At 38.6% G+C, this 22406-nt stretch overlaps 2 protein-coding genes, 1 long non-coding RNA gene and 1 pseudogene across 4 annotated transcripts in view; 2 read left to right on the forward strand and 2 right to left on the reverse strand.

Moving 5' to 3' along the window:
• The window catches only part of LOC149979348 (interferon a3-like), a 209741-nt pseudogene extending 208337 nt beyond the window's left edge, over positions 1 to 1404 (reverse strand). The window contains exons 1-2 of the transcript XR_016485201.1: positions 956 to 1404; positions 691 to 782 (exon numbers count right to left, since the gene is read on the reverse strand). The product of XR_016485201.1 is annotated as an interferon a3-like (transcript). The remainder of the gene's footprint in view (positions 1 to 690; positions 783 to 955) is intronic.
• A 2392-nt stretch (positions 1405 to 3796) lies between these two features.
• LOC110538048 (interferon a3) lies at positions 3797 to 5211 on the reverse strand. The gene is made up of 5 exons (XM_021624610.3): positions 5062 to 5211; positions 4842 to 4913; positions 4270 to 4422; positions 4031 to 4129; positions 3797 to 3913 (listed from the first exon to the last, which is right to left on the reverse strand). Exons 1-5 carry the CDS (start codon positions 5209 to 5211, stop codon positions 3827 to 3829), a joined length of 561 nt encoding a protein of 186 aa, XP_021480285.2. The 3' UTR covers positions 3797 to 3826.
• Positions 5212 to 5760: 549 nt separating this feature from the next.
• Positions 5761 to 6260, forward strand: LOC149979349 (uncharacterized). Its single transcript, XR_016485202.1, has 2 exons — positions 5761 to 5829; positions 5958 to 6260. It is a non-coding gene; the product is annotated as an uncharacterized LOC149979349 (long non-coding RNA).
• Positions 6261 to 7575: 1315 nt separating this feature from the next.
• LOC110538049 (interferon a3) lies at positions 7576 to 9035 on the forward strand. The gene is made up of 5 exons (XM_021624611.3): positions 7576 to 7725; positions 7885 to 7956; positions 8440 to 8592; positions 8733 to 8831; positions 8949 to 9035. The coding sequence occupies exons 1-5, from the start codon at positions 7576 to 7578 to the stop codon at positions 9033 to 9035; spliced, it is 561 nt and encodes a 186-aa protein (XP_021480286.2).
• Positions 9036 to 22406: the final 13371 nt, after the last annotated feature.

Genomic DNA, 22406 nt, shown 5'->3' on the forward strand with positions numbered 1-22406 from the left:
CCACCTGGCCGTGCTGTTGCTCCAGTTTCAACTGTTCTGCCTGTGGCTATGGAATCCTGACCTGTTCACCGGATGTGCTACCTGTCCAAGACCTGCTGTTTTTAACTCTCTAAAGACAGCAGGAGTGGTAGAGATACCCTTAATGATCGGCTATGAAAAGCCAACGGACATTTACTCCTGAGGTGCTGACTTGCTGCACCCTCGACAACTACTGTGATTATTATTATTTGACCATGGTGGTCATTTATGAACATCTTGGCCATGTTCTGTTATAATCTCCAACAGGCACAGCCAGAAGAAGACTGCCCCCCCCCCCCCCCCCCCCCCTCATAGCCTGGTTCCTCTCTAGGTTTCTTCCTAGGTTTTGGCCTTTCTAGGGAGTTTTTCCTAGCCACAGTGCTTCTTCACCTGCATTGCTTGCTATTTGGGGGTTTAGGCTGGGTTTCTGTACAGCACATTGAGATATCAGCTGATGTACGAAGGGCTATATAAATACATTTGTTTCGATTTGATTTGATCTCGCTGTCATTATAGCCTTAGCGCCCTTTTACTATGTATATTCAAATATAGGCTAACAGTTTTCTAACACAGATGCTAAACATGAAACGTATGACTATTTTACTTGGTTGGCTGTTTTGCTGTCCTTAATACATGCATTCAGTCTCATCTTACAGTGTGCTTGCTGATAACTCACCATCTGGTCCAGCAGGGAAATGTATTCTGCGCTCAAGTGACCGGAGTGGTGTCGGATCCAGTCACAGCAATGACACACGCTCGGCATACTGCAAATAATAAGAAAAATACAAGTCCAACTCTGCATTGTATACATTGTAAATAGCAGTTTGTTTCGCTATTAGTGTTCCAGATAAGTTTGAACATCTTGGGTGTGTTAAGTAGTTTTATGTGGAATTGGGAAAGGGAAAGCTGTATAGAGAATTTCCCCTGATCAACCTACCGGAGGCGGGGACTTTCATTTTCCAGACTAGCGCCTGCAGCAATAAGAATTCCGTGCCCGCTCCGTGTCCTGGACGAACAAATCCAAGTAAATCTATACACATTCTCCTTGAAATCAGCTTTAAATTATAGTTGAACCACAATATAAGATTATTCAATTTAGATATCGGCTAGACTATTACTATAGCGAGAATAGGCTATTCGCGAGCTTTGCTTTCAACTGCTAATAACTTCGCTTGAACCAAAAACAAAAAGTCTAACAAAATCGTCGAAGTCGAAATTAAACCGACACGTCTTAAGAAATGTAGCCACATAAGACATTCATTTAGTGGGTTTCGTTCAAAGTTAGTCCGAAATATTGTTCCGTAGTCCTCTGCTGTTGCGCTACAAATGAAAAGGGAATGGGAGACGTCGGCGTCAATACCCACATCTCTCAACTTTCATTTTCACAATGACGTAACCAACTTTCACCCTACTGTTGACTGCTGGTGATGCAACGTTGACAAGCAACGACAACATGATTTGTTGGAACTTTCTATTTGTCGTTTTTATTACAAGGGGAAATGAAAAATAACATGTGACAATAGTTCCTTGGTATAGGTTACGATATCAGGCATATTTTTCCAACAGAGTCAATCGTTTTGACAGGGCTATTCTACTGTTGTGTGTGTGTGTGTGAGTGTGTGTGTGTGTGTGTGTGTGTGTGTCATAGTGCTAGGCAAGTTTTTGACTATACAAGGTTCATTTATCCCTTTTTCTATATAATATTGGGATTAATTCATAATATACAAAGCCTGTTCTCTCCAGTAATCAAAGACACCTTTGGCTGACGTATCGAATTGGGAATATGTAGTTTTGAGAGCGTTTGCATACTGGGAAGACGTCGCCAAGACATCAAGACAAATTTGGATGTCTAGCCGACATATCAACGATGTGGAACTGTATAATTTAGAATGTTTAAGACGTCAATGAGCAAACAATGTCGAAACTGCATCTTCCCAATGTGTACAGGATGCATCGTGCCTACCCACAACGGTGTTGTCTGGACAGGTCTTCTTTATTTGGTCAGATTTTGGTTTGATTTTTAATTTCATTGTCCATGGATAAATTTGGACAGCACAGTACAGTAGAGAACAGCAGAGTACAAATCATTACAGTGGAGTGTAGTACAGTCCAGTTCATTTTAGTGGATTGTACAGTACAGTACAATACAGAAGAGTACAGTAGAGCACAGTTCATTACAGTACAGTGTACAGTACAGTAAAGGAAAGGAAAGTAACGTCCAATAGAGTGCAGCACAGTAGATTGTAGCCTACTTTACACTAATTTACTAAACTGTACTGTACTCTACTGAATTAAACTATACTGTACTGTACTGAATGAATATCTACTGTACTGTACTATCCTATACGCTATTGTACTCTACTGTGCTCTATTGTATTGAACTGTGCCATTCCATACTGTGCTGTTCAAACTTATAAAACATAGCCTAAATGTCTATGATTTCTTTAAGAATCTTCTTCAATCTTGACACAATACCCCATAATGACAAAGCAAGGTTTCCAGAAAAGTTAATAATTCTATCCACATACTGACCATAATGTAAATACATTCCCCCCCCCCACACACACACAAGTAGTGTTTCCTTTGCAGCAATTCGACCATGAAGGACTGACTCTAGCAGTCTCCCCTGAACACTTGATGTTGAGATGTGTCTGTTACATGAACTCTGTGAAGCATTTATTTGGGCTGCCATTTCTGAAGCTGGTAAAACAAATGAACTTCTCCTCTGCAGCAGATGTAACTCTGTGTCTTCCTTTCCTGTGGCTGTCCTCACGAGAGCCAGTTTCATCATAGCGCTTTATGGTTTTTGCAACTGCACTTGAATAAACATTCAAAGTTCTTGAAATGTTCTGCATTGACTGACATTCATGTCTTAAAGTAATGATGGACTGTCATTTCTCTTTGCTTATTTGAGCTGTTCCTGACATAATATGGACTTGGTATTTTAGCAAATAGTGCCATGTTCAGTATACCACCCCTACCTTGTCACAACACAACTGAATGACTGGTGACAACTGGTGACTACCTCCTGAAGCTGGTTCAGAGAATGCCAAGAGTGTGCAAAGCTGACATCAAAGCTGGGTGGATACTTTTAAGAATCTCAAATATAACATATATTTTTATTTGTTTAACACTTTTTTGGTTAATACATAATTCCATATGTGTTATTTCATAGTGTTGATGTCTTCACTATTATTCTGCAATGTATAAAATAGTAAAGATAAAGAAAAACCCTGAGGTGTGTCCAAACTTTTGACTGGTACTGTGTATATATATTCCGGACTCCGACATATTTCTATGTTTCTTATGTCCATTCATTTTCTTTTAGATGTGTGTGTATTGTTTTGTATTGTCAGATATTACTGCAGTGGTAGAGCTAGAATAACAAGCATATAGCTACAGCCGTTAAAATATCTGCTAAATGTGTGTATGCGATAAATTACAATTTATTTGATTAAAAAAGATTACAGCTGTAGAGGGCACATTTATTTAATTTTAATATATTTCATTATTACAATAACAAACATTTCCTATCAGGTTGCAATAATAAATACAGTATGCAATGGCCTTCATGTATTCAAAAGAAATACACGGAAACATTGATACATTAGGCTATGTATTGCCTAGGTCAATCACAAAATTATTCAGTGAAAAAAATGATTTACTCCAGAAGTTGTGAATACATTATTAGACAATAAATAAATACGTTAAAAAAACAAACTAGTAAACATGTAAATAAATAGTAAGATATATGAATAGATAAATAGATATATAAATAAATAATATGTACACAACACAAACATAACGCTCATTGGCTACTTAATGTTGTGTCTAGTCTTTGTAGGTGTGCCAGCACCACTGTCCTTATGTCTTCCCAGCCGCTTGCGCTGTATTCCTGCATAAACGAAATACACTTGTTTAGATTTTAGAATAGACACATGTTGTATCATCACATAAAAACATCCAGATTTGGTGAATGTACTCTCTTTGTAAGACAAATGGATCAACCTACCTCGCGTTTCAAGTAATGCTTCAGGAACTTGAAGTGAAGGCTCATCTTTTTGTTCACTCTTTTGACAGATTTTGATAGTCTAGTTTTCATAGCCTTTAACTGATAGAACAAAATACAAATAATTCATTTAATATTATGATTTGATTAACATGTAACTACTTATATTATCATCTAATAGAATATGATAATGTTTTCCGTTTTGCATTAATGTTAAGAGGCGAAAATCACAAATGACATACGCATTGGTCCAGCTCCGAGGTCTGGCGATAGAGGTCATTCATAAACTTGTCAACTCCTTTCTGGTCCCAGGCGGTGGACTCATATTTACCACTGCTGTACAATTTCTTTATAGCGTTCAGAGTATGCGAAATGAAGGCAATCTGTTCGTCAGCCTAGAAGAAGAGTGATTTGTATTAGTATATGCCTTATGAATTGATGGCAAATAACAAAAAATTATAGCAATTTTGTAAATTCGTTATAACCTAATTATATAGAGTGCATTCGGTAATTGTTCAGAACCCTTCACTATCTGTGTTACGTTACAGACTTATTTTAAAATGTAATAAATATGATTTCATTCATCAATCTACACACAATAACCCATAATGACCAAGCCAAAACATGTTGTTCGAAATTTTTGCTAATTTATTAAAAACAAAAGACTGTTTTTGCCGTTTTAGAAATTGTCTGTAACGTAACAAATTGTGGAAAAGGTGAAGGGGTCTGAATACTTTCCGAATTCAGTGTTTAATCCAATCTTAGAAAAACCATTTATGGATAGAACAATACATTTTTTATGCATATTTCTTGCCTTGAAATTATTGACTTGTCTGTATTGATTGTCAGGGAATGTGATCTGAGGTTCTCGAGAGACTTCATGACCCTGTATTGCCAAAAAATATTGCATTAGTATTACTGTACAAAAAGGAGTCAGGTAATTTAAATGAAACATAGCAGCTCATGAAATGTTGAATTATTGACATGAGCTCAATGACCAGGAACAAGTGAATAAACATGACCCTATAACCTACCATTTTCTTAAGCATCGTTATGGTGTTGTTGCTAAACACTTGGAACATGCTCGGAGACCGGGGCAGTGTCCTCATCCACGTGCATCCGATGGTTTTATTCCAGGTGCAAATCGTCATGACCAAGCACATCCAAAAGCTGATTGAACCCATTTTAGCGTAGGTCTACTGTAGTTCTCGGTCTGTTCGCAATCAACCTTGATGCACTTCCGAAAGATAGACTTCTTCGTTTTATTCCGACAAAAGTAAGTTTTCCGCAACAGATAAAGAGATAAAGTGTTCTTCCTGAATAATCAATTTCTCGAATACTCAAGTTCTGCCATGCTCCAACCTGTGTCGATCCTTTATACAAGAGTAGTCAAGGTATTCCAAAACTGAAAGGTGGAAGTTCCCTTACACTTTCATACCTGAGTGTTGTTGTTGAAAATGCACGGAAAGGACAGGTGCATCTCTCGAAGAATTGTTACATCTTAAGACATTAGTTTTTTTATGATGAAATATTTGCCTTTCAACCAGGATATTTTTTGATTAGAATAAATAATCATGTGAATCCATCGGACTACGGCCTAAATAAATATCACCATATAGAACAAATTTAGTTTGGCCTTTCACTTCGAAAACCAAAGTATTTAATGTTTGAAAACGCAACACCTTTTCATTTGCACACAGAAACTTTGGTGTCAACTACGTTGTAACCACCTGCTTAACCCTCGCATTGGAGACAAGGTGAAGAACTACTTCAAACAGCTGGATGACTTTCTTTCACATGAGGTAAAACATCTCCTATGTTTACTTTTTTGTTTGTTTTGGGGTCCCTATACCTATGATGTAAGCCTATGTGTGCCATGTTTAATTTTAAAATAAAATAAAATATATTCGTTTCCTGCTTTTTCTTTCAGAAATCAGTTCGTGCGTACGGGAGGTCTTGAGAGTTGAAATAGAGGGCATCCTGAGACATTTTCAGAAGAATTTAACAAAAATGCCAAGAATGTACGTGTCATGGTAGCATGTTGTAGTTACATTTTGCATAAGTTTATTAAAACATGTTTTATAAGTAATAGTGTTCTTTATAAGTAAAAAGTTCTAGATACAACCAAAAAGGGTTTTATTGATTGTTTCATATATATCACCCCTGAAGGTTCTATATAGAACCCTTTTCTAGAGTGTGTATAATATTTGAATAAACACACGCACACACAGCTTATATTTGTTAGAAATTATGCTAGCAATGTTGTAAAGATGTGTGACCTGAATCAACCGATTAATGAAGACGAATTTCTCAATGAAATGTTACCATAATACCATACCAAAAAAAAAAAAAAAAAAAAAACGCCTTGAGAATACACTTTTAGACAAGACATCATTATGACTGTGGCATTTTATCACTGTAACAAATGGTTTATTCATATAGTTATTAATAATATAAAGTATATACTGTATATTATGCAACATAATCATTATTATATTTTGAATGATAGTTCAATGGAGAGTCCCAATCGCTCTTAAAACAAAGCCTATACTCTTCAGTCGCTGGGGAGGAAAGGTAATAGATGCAGAGGTCCCATCAACTTACATAACCGGAGGAATAAATAAAATATGTATTTACAAGCCCATTAAAGACAAGACTATTGAATACAGAGACAGATTATCTACGTGAAAGAAGTATCATACGCACACATTCCTAATGGCCCAGATTCAAAAGCCCCCGCAATATAGGCTCAAATTTAAGCAGTATTCCCAAGGTCAATTCTACCTGTGCACTTCATAGGCTACCAGTGTCTTTTTCTGAAAACCGGGAGCATATAGAAGGGGGTCTATCAAAATATTTCAGACCACCCAAACCTGTTTCTAAAACGAAATAAAGTAATGTTGAGTGTGTAATTCATACAACCCATACAAGGTTGATCTGTATCTTTACATAGACAGTTGGGGTCCACAAACCACAATTACCCTTTGAGCAGGTGGTTACAACGTAGTTGACACCAAAGTTTCTGTGTGCAAATGAAAAGGTGTTGCGTTTTCAAACATGAAATACTTTGGATTTCGATGTGAAAGGCCAAACTAAATTTGTTCTATATGGTGATATTTATTTCGGCCATAGTCCGATGGATTCACATGTTTATTTTTTTCATCAAAATAATCCTGGTTGAAAGGTCAAAATTTCATGATAAAATAGCAAATAGCTCAAGATGTAACAATTATTCGAGCGATGCACCTGTCCTTTCGATGCATTTTCTCCACACGTACAACAACACTCAGGTATGAAAGTGTAAGGGAACTTCCACCTTTCACTTTTGGAACACCTTGCAGACTCGTTGTATAAAGGATCGACACAGGTTGGAGCATGGAAGAACTTGGGTGGCAGAACTGGTATTGATCAGTCAGGAAGAACACGTTATATCTTTATCCGTTGCGGACAACTTACTTTTGTCGGAATTATACGAAGAAGTCTATCTTTCGGAAGTGCATCAACTTTGATAGCGGACAGACCGAGAACTACAGTAGACCTACGCTAAAATGGGTTCAATCAGCTTTTTGATGTGCTTGGTCATGACGATTTGCACCTGGAATAAAACCATCGGATGCACATGGATGAAGACACTGCCTCGGTCTCCGAGCATGTTCCAAGTGTTCAGCAACAACACCATAACGATGCTTCAGAAAATGGTAGGATATAGGGTCATGTTTATTCACTTGTTCCTGGTCATTGAACTCTTGTCATCTTTTCAACATTTCATGAGCTTCTATGTTTCATTTAAATGACCTGACTCCTTTTTATACAGTAATAACAATGCAATATTTCGTTTATATTTTTTGGCATCTCAGGGTCATGAAGTCTCTCGAGGACCTCAGATCACTTTCCCTGACAAACAATACAGACAAGTCAATAATTTCAAGGTAAGAAATATGCATAAAAAATGTTTTGTTCTATCCATAACTTTTTTTTCTAAGAGTGGATTAAACACTGAATTCGGGAAGCATTCAGACCCCTTCACCTTTTCCACATTTTGTTATGTTACAGATCATTTCTAAAATTGATTGCAAATAAATAAAAAATCATCATCAATGTACACACAATATCCCATAATGAAGAAGCAAAAACTTTTTTTGATTTTCATAAATTAGCAAAAATGTCTAAAAACATGTTTTGGCTTTGTCATTATGGGTTATTGTGTGTAGATTGATGAATGAAATCATATTTATTAAATTTTAAAATAAGGCTGTAACGTAACAAAATGTACAGATAGTGAAGTGTTCTGAACACTTTCCGAATGCACTGTATTTAATTAGGCTATAACGAATTTACAAAATTGCTATAGTTTTTTTTTATTTGCCATCAATTCATAAGGCATACACTAATACAAATCACTCTTCTTCTAGGCTGACGAACAGATTGCCTTCATTTCGCATACTCTGAACGCTATAAAGAAATTGTACAGCAGTGGTAAATATGAGTCCACCGCCTGGGACCAGAAAGGAGTTGACAAGTTTATGAATGACCTCTATCGCCAGACCTCGGAGCTGGACCAATGCGTATGTCATTTGTGATTTTCGCCTCTTAACATTAATGCAAAAAGGAACATATTATACTATCCTTCTTGATTATAATATAAGTGGTTACATGTTAATCAAAACATATTATTACATTAATGATTTGTATTTGGTTCTAACAGGTAAAGGCTATGAAAACTAGACTATCAAAATCTGTCAACAGAGTGAACAAAAAGATGAGCCTTCACTTCAAGTTCCTGAAGCATTACTTGAAACGCGAGGTAGGTTGATCCATTTGTCTTACAAAGAGAGTACATTCACCAAATCTGGATGTATTTATGTGATGATACAACATGTGTCTATTCTCAAATCTTAACAAGTGTATTTAATTTATGCAGGATTACAGCGCAATCGGCTGGGAAGACATAAGGACAGTGGTGCTGACACACCTACAAAGACTAGACACAACATTAAGTAGCCAATGAGCGTTATGTTTGTGTTGTGTACATATATATATATTTGTATTATTTTATTATTATTATTATTTTTATCTATTTATCTTTTCATATATCTAACTATATCTTTTTACATGTTTACTTATTTGTTTTTTAACGTATTTATTTATTGTGTAATCATGTATTCACAACTCCGAGGAGTAAATCATTTTTTATTCTGAATAATTATGTGATTGACTTAGGCTATACATGGCCTAATGTATCAATGTTTCCGTGCATTTCTTTTGAATACATGAAGGCCATTGCATACTGTATTTATTATTGCAACCTGATAGGAAATGTTTGCTATTGTAATAATGAAATATATTATAATTAAATAAATGTGTCCTCTACAGCTGTAATCTTTTTTAATCAAATAAATTGTAATTTATCGCATACACACATTTAGCAGATATTTTAACGGCTGTAGCTATATGCTTGTTATTCTAGCTCTACCACTGCAGTATTATCTGACAATACAAAACAATACACACACATCTAAAAGAAAATGAATGGACATAAGAAACATAGAAATATGTCGGAGTCCGGAATATATATACACAGTACCAGTCAAAAGTTTGGACACACCTCAGGGTTTTTCTTTATCTTTACTATTTTCTACATTGTATAATAATAGTGAAGACATAAACACTATGAAATAACACACATGGAATCATGTAGTAACCAAAAAAGTGTTAAACAAATCCAAATATATGTTATATTTGAGATTATTCAAAGTATCCACCCAGCTTTGATGTCTGCTTTGCACACTCTTGGCATTCTCTGAACCAGCTTCAGGGGGTAGTCACCTGGAATGCATTTAACAGGTGTGCCTTGTTAAAAGTTCATTTGTGTAATTTCTTTCCTTCTTAATGCGTTTTAGCCAATCAGTTGTGTTGTGACAAGGTAGGGGTGGTATACAGAAGATAGCACTAATTGCTAAAATACCAAGGCCATATTTCTGTCAGGAACAGCTCAAATAAGCAAAGAGAAATGACAGCCCATCATTACTTTAAGACATGAATGTCAGTCAATGCGGGAAATTTCAAGAACTTTTAATGTTTGTTCAAGTGCAGCTGCAAAAACCATCAAGCACTATGATGAAACTGGCTCTCGTGAAGACAGCCACAGGAAAGGAAGACACAGAGTTACATCTGCTGCAGAGGAGAAGTTCATTAGAGTTACCAGCCTCAGAAATTGCAGCCCAAATAAATGCTTCACAGAGTTCATGTAACAAACACATCTCAACATGAAGTGTTCAGGGGAGACTGCGTGAATCAGTCCCTCGTGATCGAATTTCTAGAAAGAAAACACTGTGTGTGTGTGTGTGTGTGTGTGTGTGTGTGTGTGTGTGTGTGTGTGTGTGTGTGTGATTGGATGCATTTACATTATGGGCAGTATGTGGATATAATTATTTTTTATAAACTTTCTGATTACTTTCTGATTACCGTGCTTTGTCATTATCGGATATTGTGTCAAGATTGAAGAAGATTCTTAAAAAAAAACACTTTTGAATAAGGATGTAACGTAACAAAATGTGGAAAAAGTCAATGGGTCTGAACACTTTCCAAATGCACTGTACCTTAGTTGAATGCACTGTACCTTAGTTGAATGCACTGTACCTTAGTTGAATGCACTGTACCTTAGTTGAATGCACTGTACCTTAGTTGAATGCACTGTACCTTAGTTGAATGCACTGTACCTTAGTTGAATGCACTGTACCTTAGTTGAATACACTGTACCTTAGTTGAATGCACTATACCTTAGTTGAATGCACTGTACCTTAGTTGAATGCACTGTACCTTAGTTGAATGCACTGTACCTTAGTTGAATGCACTGTACCTTAGTTGAATGCACTGTACCTTAGTTGAATGCACTGTACCTTAGTTGAATGCACTGTACCTTAGTTGAATGCACTGTACCTTAGTTGAATGCACGGTAAGTCGCTGTGAATAAAAGTGTCTGCTGAATGACCAAAATGTAATGACCAGACCAAATCGGAACCAATCATACACATTTAGGCTATGTTTCACAACTTTGAACAGCACAGTATGGTATGGAACAGTTCAATTCAATAGAGCACAGTAGAGTACAATAAAGTATAGGATAGTACAGTACAGTAGATATTAATTCAGTACAGTACAGTACAATTTAGTAAATTAGTGTAAAGTAGGCTACACTCTACTGTGCTGTACTCTACTGTATGTTACTTTCCTTTACTTTACTGTACTAAACACTGTACTGTAATGAACTGTACTCTCTTTTGTATTGTACTGTACTGTACACTCCACTGCTGTTCTCTACTGTACCGTGCTGTCCAAACGTATTTTTTTTATTTTATTTTACCTTTATTTAACCAGGCAAGTCAGTTAAGAACAAATTCTTATTTTCAATGACGGCCTGGGAACAGTGGGTTAACTGCCTGTTCAGGGGCAGAACGACAGATTTGTACCTTGTCAGCTCGGGGGGTTTGAACTCGCAACCTTCCGGTTACTAGTCCAACACTAGGCTACCCTGCCGCCCCGCCGTATCCATGGACAATGAAATTAACAATCAAAGCAAAAATCTGACCAAATAAAGAAGGCCTGTCCAGACTTAGTGGGTAGGCACAATGCATCCTGTACACATTGGGAAGATGCAGTTCAGACATTGTTTGCTCATTGACGTCTTACACATTCTAAATTCTACAGTTCTACATCGTTGATATGTCGGCTAGACATCAACATTCTATAATGATGTCTTGGCGACGTCTTCCCAATATCAAACGCTCTCCAAACTACATATTCCCAATTCGATATGTCAGCCAAAGGTGCCTATGATTACTGGAGAGAAGACTGGAACTGATGACATCGCACAACTTGTGTAACAGCTGGGAAAACCCCAAAATGCGTCCACCGCAGACGTGTCATGTGACGTAAGAAGACGTTTCAGCACCATTGACAGGTATCACTACTAGCGCAAAAAACGCATGAAGACGTCAGCCACTTCAGCACTTTGAACGTCGCCAAACGGTCAGAGATTCTATCAGAGGTTCTGTGTTGTGGCCGCAGCCCTGTTGCTACTGTTATTGTCCTGCTTACTAGTGTACCAATTACCCAAACCCCGAAACTTAAATTTGTAAAACTATATGTGATGGGAAATATAGTTCTCTGACTCTTTGGTATCACGTTTCAAATGTCACGATTATGATTCCTCATGGCTGGTCCTATTAAGCCTATATAGAATAACACCAAGGCCCGTATTTATAGTGCATCTCAGAGAGTTGGAGTGAATAAATGCAGCAGAATAATTAGGCTACATCTGAAATTTTTGCCTATAACATGACATTTCAATATGATTCCACCCATGACATTTTATCAAGACCCTGATGGAACAGGTGTTTTCGAACTGGGTTGGAACAAAAGCCTGCACCTTCTCCTGCTGGTCTCCAGGACCGTGCAGACAGTTTTGGTGACCACTTCCCTACAGTATAATATACTATGATATTTACAGTTAAACAGACTTTGAATATTATGAATTAATCCCAATATTATATAGAAAAAGGGAGAAATGAACCAATGCCAAGTTTTGACCTTGCAGAGTCAAAAACGTGCACAGCACTATGACACACACACACACACACACACACACACACACACACACACACACACACACACACACACACACACACACACACACACAAAGAAAACAGAAAGTTCCAACAAATCATGTTGTCGTTGCTTGTCAACATTGCATACATAGCAGACAACAGTAAGGTGAAAGTTGGTTACGTCATTGTGAAAATGAAAGTTGGGAGATGTGGGTATTGACGCTGACGTTTCCCATTCACTTTTCCGTTGTAGCGCAACAGCAGAGGACTACGGAACAATATTTCGGACTAACTTTGATCGAAACCCACTAAATGAATGTCTTATATGGCTACATTTCTTAAGAAGTGTGGGTTTTCGCCTTCGACGATATTATCGGACTTTTTTTTCGGTTCAAGCGAAGTTATTAGCAGTCGAAAGAAAAGCTCGCGAATAGCCTATAGTCGCTAGTAATAGTCTAGCCGATACCTAAAATGAATAATCTTACATTGTGATTCAATTATAATTTAAAGCTGATTTCAAGGAGAATGTGTATAGATTTACTTTTTTTTTCGGAAGTCACCGCCTCCGGTAGGTTGATCGGTGGGAAATTCTCCATACAGTTTTCCCTTTCCCAATTCCAGATTAAACTACTTAACACAATGAATATGTTCAAACTCATATGGAAAACTAACAGCGAAACAAATAGCTGTTTACAATGTATACAATGCAGAGTTGGACTTGTATTTTTCTTATTATTTGCAGTATGCAGAGCGTGTGTCATTGCTGTGACTCGATCCGACACCACTACGGTCACTTGAGAGCATAATACCTTTCCCTGCTGGACCAGATGGTGAGTTATCAGCGCACTGTAAAAGGAGACTGAATGTATGTATTAAGGACAGCAAAACAACCAACCAAGTAAAATAGTCATATGTTTCATGTTTAGCATCTGTGTTAAAAAACTGTTAGCCTATATTTGAATATACATACTAAAAGGGCGCTAAGGCTATAATGACAGAGATATCAAGAGACGCTATCTACATTAGGCCTACTGTACTTGCAGTATAAGCTATACTTTATGTCTGTCTTGATTGCTCTTGTTTTCCAGGGAGGAGATATCACAAAGCAGAATGCCCCAGTCTTTTTCTCAACATCACTTTACTGACACATAGATGATGCCGAGGTAAAGGCTAGAATTTTTACTAATCCTGTTCTAATATGCTTTGGTTTTGCGGTCTTGACCCAATGTTATATTGATGCCATAACGAAAGCCTATACTGTTTATAATCTTCTTTTTATATCTTCCTGTGTAGGTTGAGGACAAAGTCAGATTCCGGAACGAGGCCATCTATAAAACCACAAAATTGTTTGATGGGAATATGAAGTTTGTCACCTGGAACAAGAAAAACCTGGACGATTTCCTCAAAATTCTAGAACGCCAATTTGAGACCCTTAATTCCTGCGTAAGTAACGGGTCTATTTAAAGTATAATCCCTGTTCAGGTCAGGGTTCTCCAATCCCGTTTATGTCGAGGTACCCTCCTGTAAGTTCTCGCTCCAACCCCAGTTGTAACTAACCTGGTTAAATTTATCAACTACCTAATTAATCAGGTGTGGTAGATTAGGGTTGGAGTGAAAACCTACAGGAATGTAGTTCTCCAGGAACAGGGTTGGAGAGCCCTGATTTAGCTGTAGCCTACTAACTCTACAAGTGGAGAAATTGACTTATAAAGTACATATATGTTCAACTTTTTCCACATTTTGTTACCTTACAGACTTTTTCTAAAATTGATCAAATTGATTTTTCCCCTCTTCAGTTTATACACAATACCCCATAATAACAAAGCAAAAACCGTGTTTTAGATATTTTGTCAAACATAATAACAATACAAAACTGAAATATCACATTCACGTAAGTATTCAGACCCTTTACTCAGAACTTTGTTGAAGCACCTTTGGAAGTGATTACAGGCTTGAGTCTTCTTGGCTATCATGCTACAAGCTTGGCACATCTGTATTTGAGGAGTTTCTGCCATACTTCTCTGCAGATCCTCTCAAGTTCTATCCGGTTGGATAGGGAGCGTCGCTGCACAGCTACAGTGCCTTGCGAAAGTATTCAGCCCCCTTGAACTTTGCGACCTTTTGCCACATTTCAGGCTTCAAACATAAAGATATAAAACTGTATTTTTTTGTGAAGAATCAACAACAAGTGGGACACAGTCATGAAGTGGAACGACAGTTATTGGATATTTCAAACTTTTTTAACAAATCAAAAACTGAAAAATTGGGCGTGCAAAATTATTCAGCCCCTTTACTTTCAGTGCAGCAAACTCTCTCCAGAAGTTCAGTGAGGATCTCTGAATGAGCCAATGTTGACCTAAATGACTAATGAGGATAAATACAATCCACCTGTGTGTAATCAAGTCTCCGTATAAATGCACCTGCACTGTGATAGTCTCAGAGGTCCGTTAAAAGCGCAGAGAGCATCATGAAGAACAAGGAACACACCAGGCAGGTCCGAGATACTGTTGTGAAGAAGTTTAAAGCCGGATTTGGATACAAAAAGATTTCCCAAGCTTTAAACATCCCAAGGAGCACTGTGCAAGCGATAATATTGAAATGGAAGGAGTATCAGACCACTGCAAATCTACCAAGACCTGGCCGTCCCTCTAAACTTTCAGCTCATACAAGGAGAAGACTGATCAGAGATGCAGCCAAGAGGCCCATGATCACTCTGGATGAACTGCAGAGATCTACAGCTGAGGTGGGAGACTCTGTCCATAGGACAACAATCAGTCGTATATTGCACAAATCTGGCCTTTATGGAAGAGTGGCAAGAAGAAAGACATTTCTTAAAGATATCCATAAAAAGTGTCGTTTAAAGTTTGCCACAAGCCACCTGGGAGACACACCAAACATGTGGAAGAAGGTGCTCTGGTCAGATGAAACCAAAATTGAACTTTTTGGCAACAATGCAAAACGTTATGTTTGGCGTAAAAGCAACACAGCTGAACACACCATCCCCACTGTCAAACATGGTGGTGGCAGCATCATGGTTTGGGCCTGCTTTTCTTCAGCAGGGACAGGGAAGATGGTTAAAATTGATGGGAAGATGGATGGAGCCAAATACAGGACCATTCTGGAAGAAAACCTCATGGAGTCTGCAAAAGACCTGAGACTGGGACGGAGATTTGTCTTCCAACAAGACAATGATCCAAAACATAAAGCAAAATCTACAATGGAATGGTTCAAAAATAAACATATCCAGGTGTTAGAATGGCCAAGTCAAAGTTCAGACCTGAATCCAATCGAGAATCTGTGGAAAAAACTGAAAACTGCTGTTCACAAATGCTCTCTATCCAACCTCACTGAGCTCGAGCTGTTTTGCAAGGAGGAATGGGAAAAAATTTCAGTCTCTCGATGTGCAGAACTGATAGAGACATACCCCAAGCGACTTACAGCTGTAATCGCAGCAAAAGGTGGCGCTACAAAGTATTAACTTAAGGGGGCTGAATAATTTTGCACGCCCAATTTTTCAGTTTTTGATTTGTTAAAAAAGTTTGAAATATCCAATAAATGTCGTTCCACTTCATGATAGTGTGCCACTTGTTGTTGATTCTTCACAAAAAAATACAGTTTTATATCTTTATGTTTGAAGCCTGAAATGTGGCAAAAGGTCGCAAAGTTCAAGGGGGCCGAATACTTTCGCAAGGCACTGTATTTTCAGGTCACTCTAGAGATGTTCGATCATTTTAGCGTAAGTCCAGGCTCTTGCTGGGACACTCAAGGACATTCAGAGACTTGTCCCAAAGCCACTTCTGCGTTGTCTTGGCCGTATGCTTAGGGTCGTTGTCCTGATGGAAGGTGAACCCTCGCCCCAGTCTGAGGTCCTGTACGCTCTGGAGCAGGTTTTCATCAAGGATATCTCTGTACTCTGCTCTGTTCATCTTTCCCTCAATCCTGACTAGTCGCCCAGTCCCTGCCAATGAAAAACATCCACAGCATGATGCTGCCACCACCATGCTTAACCGTAGGGATGGTGCAAGGTTTCCTCCAGACGTAATGCTTGGCATTCAGGCCAAATAGGTTTCATAAGACCAGAGACACTTGTTTCTCATGGTCTGAGAGTCCTTTTGTCAGGGAGGTGCCTTTTGGCAAACTCCAAGCGGGCTGCAATGTGCCTTTTACGGAGGAGTGTCATCCGTCTGGTCATTCTACCAGAGATGGTTGTCTTTCTGGAAGGCTCTCCTATCCCCACAGTAGAAATCTGAAGCTCTGTCAGAGTGACCATCGGGTTCTTCGTCACCTCCCTGACCAAGGCCTTTCTCCCCCGATTGCTCAGTTGTGCCAGGCGGCCAGCTCTGGGAAGAGTCTTGGTGGTTACAAAGTTCCTCAATTTAATAATGATGGAGCCCACTGTTTTCTTGGGGACCTTCAATGCTGCAGAAACGTTTTGGTAACCTACCCCAGATCTGTGTCTCGACACAATCTTGTCTCGGAGCTCTATGGACAATTTTTTCAACTTCATGTCCTGGTTTTTGCTCTGACATGAACTTTCAACTATAGGACCTGAAATAGCAGGGTGTGACTTTCTAAATCATGTCCAATCAGGTGATTTTACCTCAGGTGGACTCCAATCAAATTGTAGAAACACCTCAAGGATGATCAATGGAAACAGAATGCACCTGAGCTGAATTTTGAGTCTCATAGCAAAGGGTCTGAATTCTTATGTAAATAAGGTATTTCTGTTTTTCCATTGTCATTATTGGGTATTGTGTGTAGATTGATGAATCATTTTTTTCTTTAATCCATTTTAGAATAAGGCTGTAACGTAACAACATTTGGAAATAGGGAAGGGATATGAATACTTTCCAAACGCACTGGATATGGGTTATTACAGATTTTGAGCCCGTTTGCGACATCACATAAATAATATTGCAGCAATGAGAAATGTAAATGATTGTGGATTATAATTAATGGAAAGTTTTCATGGGCTTCGATGCATTTTTCATTATGGCAAATCAAGTTTGATATTTTAAAGTGGAAATTACAATCTTTAGAATCCTTTTCAAACATTGAATACACATTCAATTTCAATTTCCTGCCATGCAGAAAAATTCTCAGAAAAAAAGGGATCAAATGAAGATCCTACATCTGTATGATGCTAAAGTATTGTTTCATTTTGTCCGACATGTATCACCTGCCATGAAACCTGAGAGGAGACTGAAACGGTACTTCAAGAAGTTGAATAGGAAGGTTCTGAGAAAAATGGTGAGTTTGATTTAAATGGAAATGTGTTTAATACTTGTAATCATGAATATAAACTAGGGTAAACAGGAGCAGTGTTCTTTTAAAAAATAATGAGTACTGGGGACATATGTATTAAGCATCTCAGAAGTGCTGATCTTGTATCAGGTCTCCTCTGTACTTATTTACAGTGATCTTGAAGACAAAACTGATCCTAAATCAGCTCTCCTACTCCGAGAAGCTTAATGCATACGTGCATTTCTATGTTCTTTCTATGTTGTTCAAGACAATATGGTCACTATTTTGCCAAGAAAGTTCACCACACTAATATTTGAAATGTTCTGTTTTTCAGAACTACAGTGCACAGGCGTGGGAGCTCATCAGGAAAGAGATGAAACGTCATCTGCAAATATTGGATATCCTTGTGGCACAATTGTACTGATCATCCAGACACATTTCAGAAGCTACGCCCTTACCAGTTTATAAAGCATGAATACAATCATGTGGGACCCTGTCAGTCTATTTATTATATTTAAATAATAAATTATTGTTTTTTATTTTAATAATTTATTATTTATATTTTGTATTTCCCTTTTGTACCTGTGTTGAACTGTAATGCCGGTCTACTTGAAAAAGCAGTGAAAAAATTATATTGAAAATGTGAATTAAAACGTATTTTGTATAAATTGTCCAAATTTCGTTCTTGTCTGAAACCAATGAGAGTGGATTTATAACATCTCATCTAACCATCATAGGGGATGCACATTAAACTTGTTGCTGATCAGTCACATATTAATTTCTACTTTAAGTTTATGTATGCTTGTACTTTTGTTTCTTTATGTAACTTATCTTAGAGATAAGTTATCATAGAGAGGCTTATATTCTCTATTTTGGTTAGGCCAGGGTGTGACTAGGGTGGCCATTCTAGGTTCTTTATTTATTTTCTATTTATTTGTTTTTGGCCGAGTGTGGTTCCCAATCAGCGGCAGCTGTCTATCGTTGTCTCTGATTGGGAATCATACTTATGCAGCCTTTTTTCCCACCTGTGTTTTTGGGGTATTTAGTTTCTGTTCAGTGTCTGCACCTGACAGAACTGTTTCGGTTTTTCACTTTGTTCGAGTGTTTTTTGAGAAATAAAATATGAACACTTACCATGCTGCGCTTTGGTCCGATCCTCATTCTGACGAGAGTCGTGACAGATCTACCCACCACAAAATGACCAAGCAGCATGGCCAGGTGGAGAAGGGATCCTGGGCACGGGAGAGAAGGGAGTTTAGGTCATCGTGGACATGGGAGGAGATATCCAGCCAGGAAGGGTAGTGCCGGCTCAGCGCTCCTGGTCTCCAGTGCGCCTCCTCGGACCAGGATATCCTGCGCCTGCTCTGTGCAAGGTGTCTCCAGTGCACCTGCACAGCCCAGTGCATCCTGTGCCAGCGCCTCGAACGTGCCGGGCTGAAGTGGGGATTCAGCCAGGAGGGGTTGTGCTTGCTCTAAGCTCCAGACCTCAGTGTGCTTTCACAGCCCAATGCGTCCTGTGCAGGTCCCCTGCACTTTCTTGATTGAAGTGGGTAACCAGCCAGGATGGGTTGTGCTTGCTCCACGAACCAGGCCTCCAGTGTGTCTCTCCAGCCCGGTGAGTCCTGAGCCTGCCCCACGAACCAGGCCTCCGGTGTGTCTCTCCAGCCCGGTGAGTCCTGGTGAGTCCTACTAATGGTCAATAGTGAATTGTAAATTGGAGTTGAGTTTCAGTTCAACATCTGTTCGGAATCTGTGGAATGCCACTCCTGAACATCTACCTCCCAGCATAACATATTGATTTGTCGTCTCACAATAAACCAATTTTCTCCCCCTGATTTGCTTTGGAGTTTCCGTTATTGAAGAAAAAATTGCTAACAAATGCTGCCATAGAGTTACATTAGAAGTGCCCATCCAAGAAGGCTCAAGGTCATTGGCCACAGCTAAATGACGTTAAATCAAGATATATCTGCAAAAGCTTTGACTGGACTGATAAAGTAACATCCAGCTTTCAAAATCTTAACTAACAAGCTAGACAAGCAGTCATGACTCACGTTGACAATCTACTGTCAAATCCTTTTCAAGCCTTGTCATATGAAGATATGCTGTAGATAAAACGTATAAGTGCTCATCTGCCATTAGACATGAACATTACACAACAAGTTGGAAATTGCAAATTCAGCAATGACAGATTTGTAAGGAATCAGTGGCTAATTTCAAATAACTAGCCTGCTATTCAGTAAACTTGTCTGTGTGGACCAAGTCTGGGTTTAAGGGTCTCTTTCCAAGATTAAAAGGATAAACTTTCAACACCACGGGCCAGAAAAGGTTGAATACATTGACCTTGCTGTCAATCCAGCATGACTTTTGCCGTGTTCAAAACAATTGGAAAATAGGAACTGGGAATTCTGTAGAAAAAAAAGATCTCCGACAGGGAAAATACTTTTTGAAACGTCATCCAACTCGGATTTCCAAGTAGGGATCTTTAGAATTCCTACCTGATGATTACTAACGTCATGATTCAACCAGATTTTTTTTTCTTGAGTTCCCAGTGGTCTTGGAAGCACCATAAATCCAGAGAATGCCAGATTTTGATGACAAGATGTGCCCAAAAGATGGACTGCAGCGCCTCCTTCCTGTTCAAGTGAGCATACCACAACAAGGTGAGTCCAGAAATGTTTTGCATGCTGCTCCATAAATGATGTAATATGCCAGGGTGATATGTATACGCTAGCTAAGAAAGTAATACTAAGTGTATGTTGTGTAGTAAGCTGTCAGTAGCCCATATGCCTCACCCTAATAAGTTGGTCCATTTCCTGTTCTGACCTGACGTGGTGGTGCATATGTAGCCTATATCCTGTTGTAGAGAAATGTAATCATTGAATATTGTAAGAGCTTTCAATGTCTCCTTTCATGCCCTCTTTTTTTATGCTACTGTTCTGACTTGGTGCACAGGGAGAATACTGTAAGCACGGCTCATGTTCTGAATTCTGTCACTGTACATTTCAAAGGTGCTGAACAAATAGTTATATTGACTATGTCCCTCCTTGCTCGCTCATGAATGTCTTCATCAAAATTATGGATTGCCTCTTATCCACTCATAGTCCCCTTATTCCGTAGTTTGTACATCTCAATTATCAGTAGAAATCATATTTGTTTAAGCAAGTCAGCCATATTAGCTATGTTTTTTTAAGGCAGTAAATGAGACTGAATGAACTGTATTCCTACAAGACAAGGCTCCGCTGATTGCCAGGTGTAGCAGCGGCATGGATTCACTCCGTGGCGCTGAAAAGAAAGCTCTGCTGTTGGGACAGCTTTATGTAGGCCCCAGCAGTTTGTGGGCACCATTTGTCATCGGTATTGTGCAAATATTGTTCTCTTTAGTGTTATGTTGTATTCCTTTTGCCGACATGCATAAACATTTCTTGCCCCAACAAGATTTAGATGCTAAAAGCCGACTGTCATGATAACCAGTTTGACATGGTGGAGTGGTCCATGTTGCATATATATGATTGGATGAACATGGAAGGACGCTCCTCTAAAAATCATAAATAACTTATGCGCAGGTGGGATGCTAGCGTCCCACTGGGCAACATCCGGTGAAATTGCAGAGCGCCAAATTCAAAATACTGAAATACTCAAAATGAACATTCATAAAATGTTACCATCTGAGGACAGCCCTCTGCTTACAAAAGCATACAAACATTTTAAAACCAAGTAAAGGAATTACAAAAGTCAGAAATGGCGATGAAATGAATCACTTACCTTTGATCTTCATATGTTTGTAGTCACAAGAGGTAATATTACACAATAAAAGTTTGTTTTGTTCGATAAAGTCCCTCTATGTCCCAAAAACTCAGTTTTCTTGGCTTGTTTTGTTCAGTAATCCACTAGCTCAAAGGCGGTCACGACATGCAGACGACAACATCCATCCTATCCAATACTACCATGCATATGTTGTTATATTATTATATATTGCTTCTCCAAAGATGGCATAGCAGTTCAGATGTATTTTTGTCCTCGTCCTGTCGTATATATATATATATATTTACAACTTTTTTTTCACATACATTTTTAATTTTCCAAAAACTCATCTTCAGAACACTCTCCTGCAATCCGTTTCACCAATTTATATTTATATAAAAAGTGATCTGTGATCCTCCGAGAGGCTAGCCAGAAATTAGCCAGAAGCTAGCCGGGAGCTAGCCAGAAGCTGGTCCAGAAGCTACTCTGAAGCTGGTTCAGGGGCTAGTTCAGAAGCTAGTTAGCTTATTTACTGGCTAATCGTTGGTACTCAGCTGACCACGGTTTGTGGTCATCGTCTGTCCTTTGGCTCGAGAATCCATCGCCAGTTTTGTACGGCTCGGAGCGGAACATATCGGACCAATTTTTCTCTCCATGTCCCTGGATTTCGGCCGCTGGCTCTGGACGTCCATGCCTGGATCTCGCAGCTAGCTAGCTGCTATCCGTGTGACTATCGGCTTTCGTCGATTCCGGAGCTAACATCAATTGTTCCGGAGCTAGTCACCTAT

This window comes from Oncorhynchus mykiss, chromosome 12 (assembly GCF_057628025.1).
Source record: "Oncorhynchus mykiss isolate SJ-2025 chromosome 12, ASM5762802v1, whole genome shotgun sequence".
In the NCBI taxonomy this organism is placed as follows: Eukaryota; Metazoa; Chordata; class Actinopteri; order Salmoniformes; family Salmonidae; genus Oncorhynchus; species Oncorhynchus mykiss.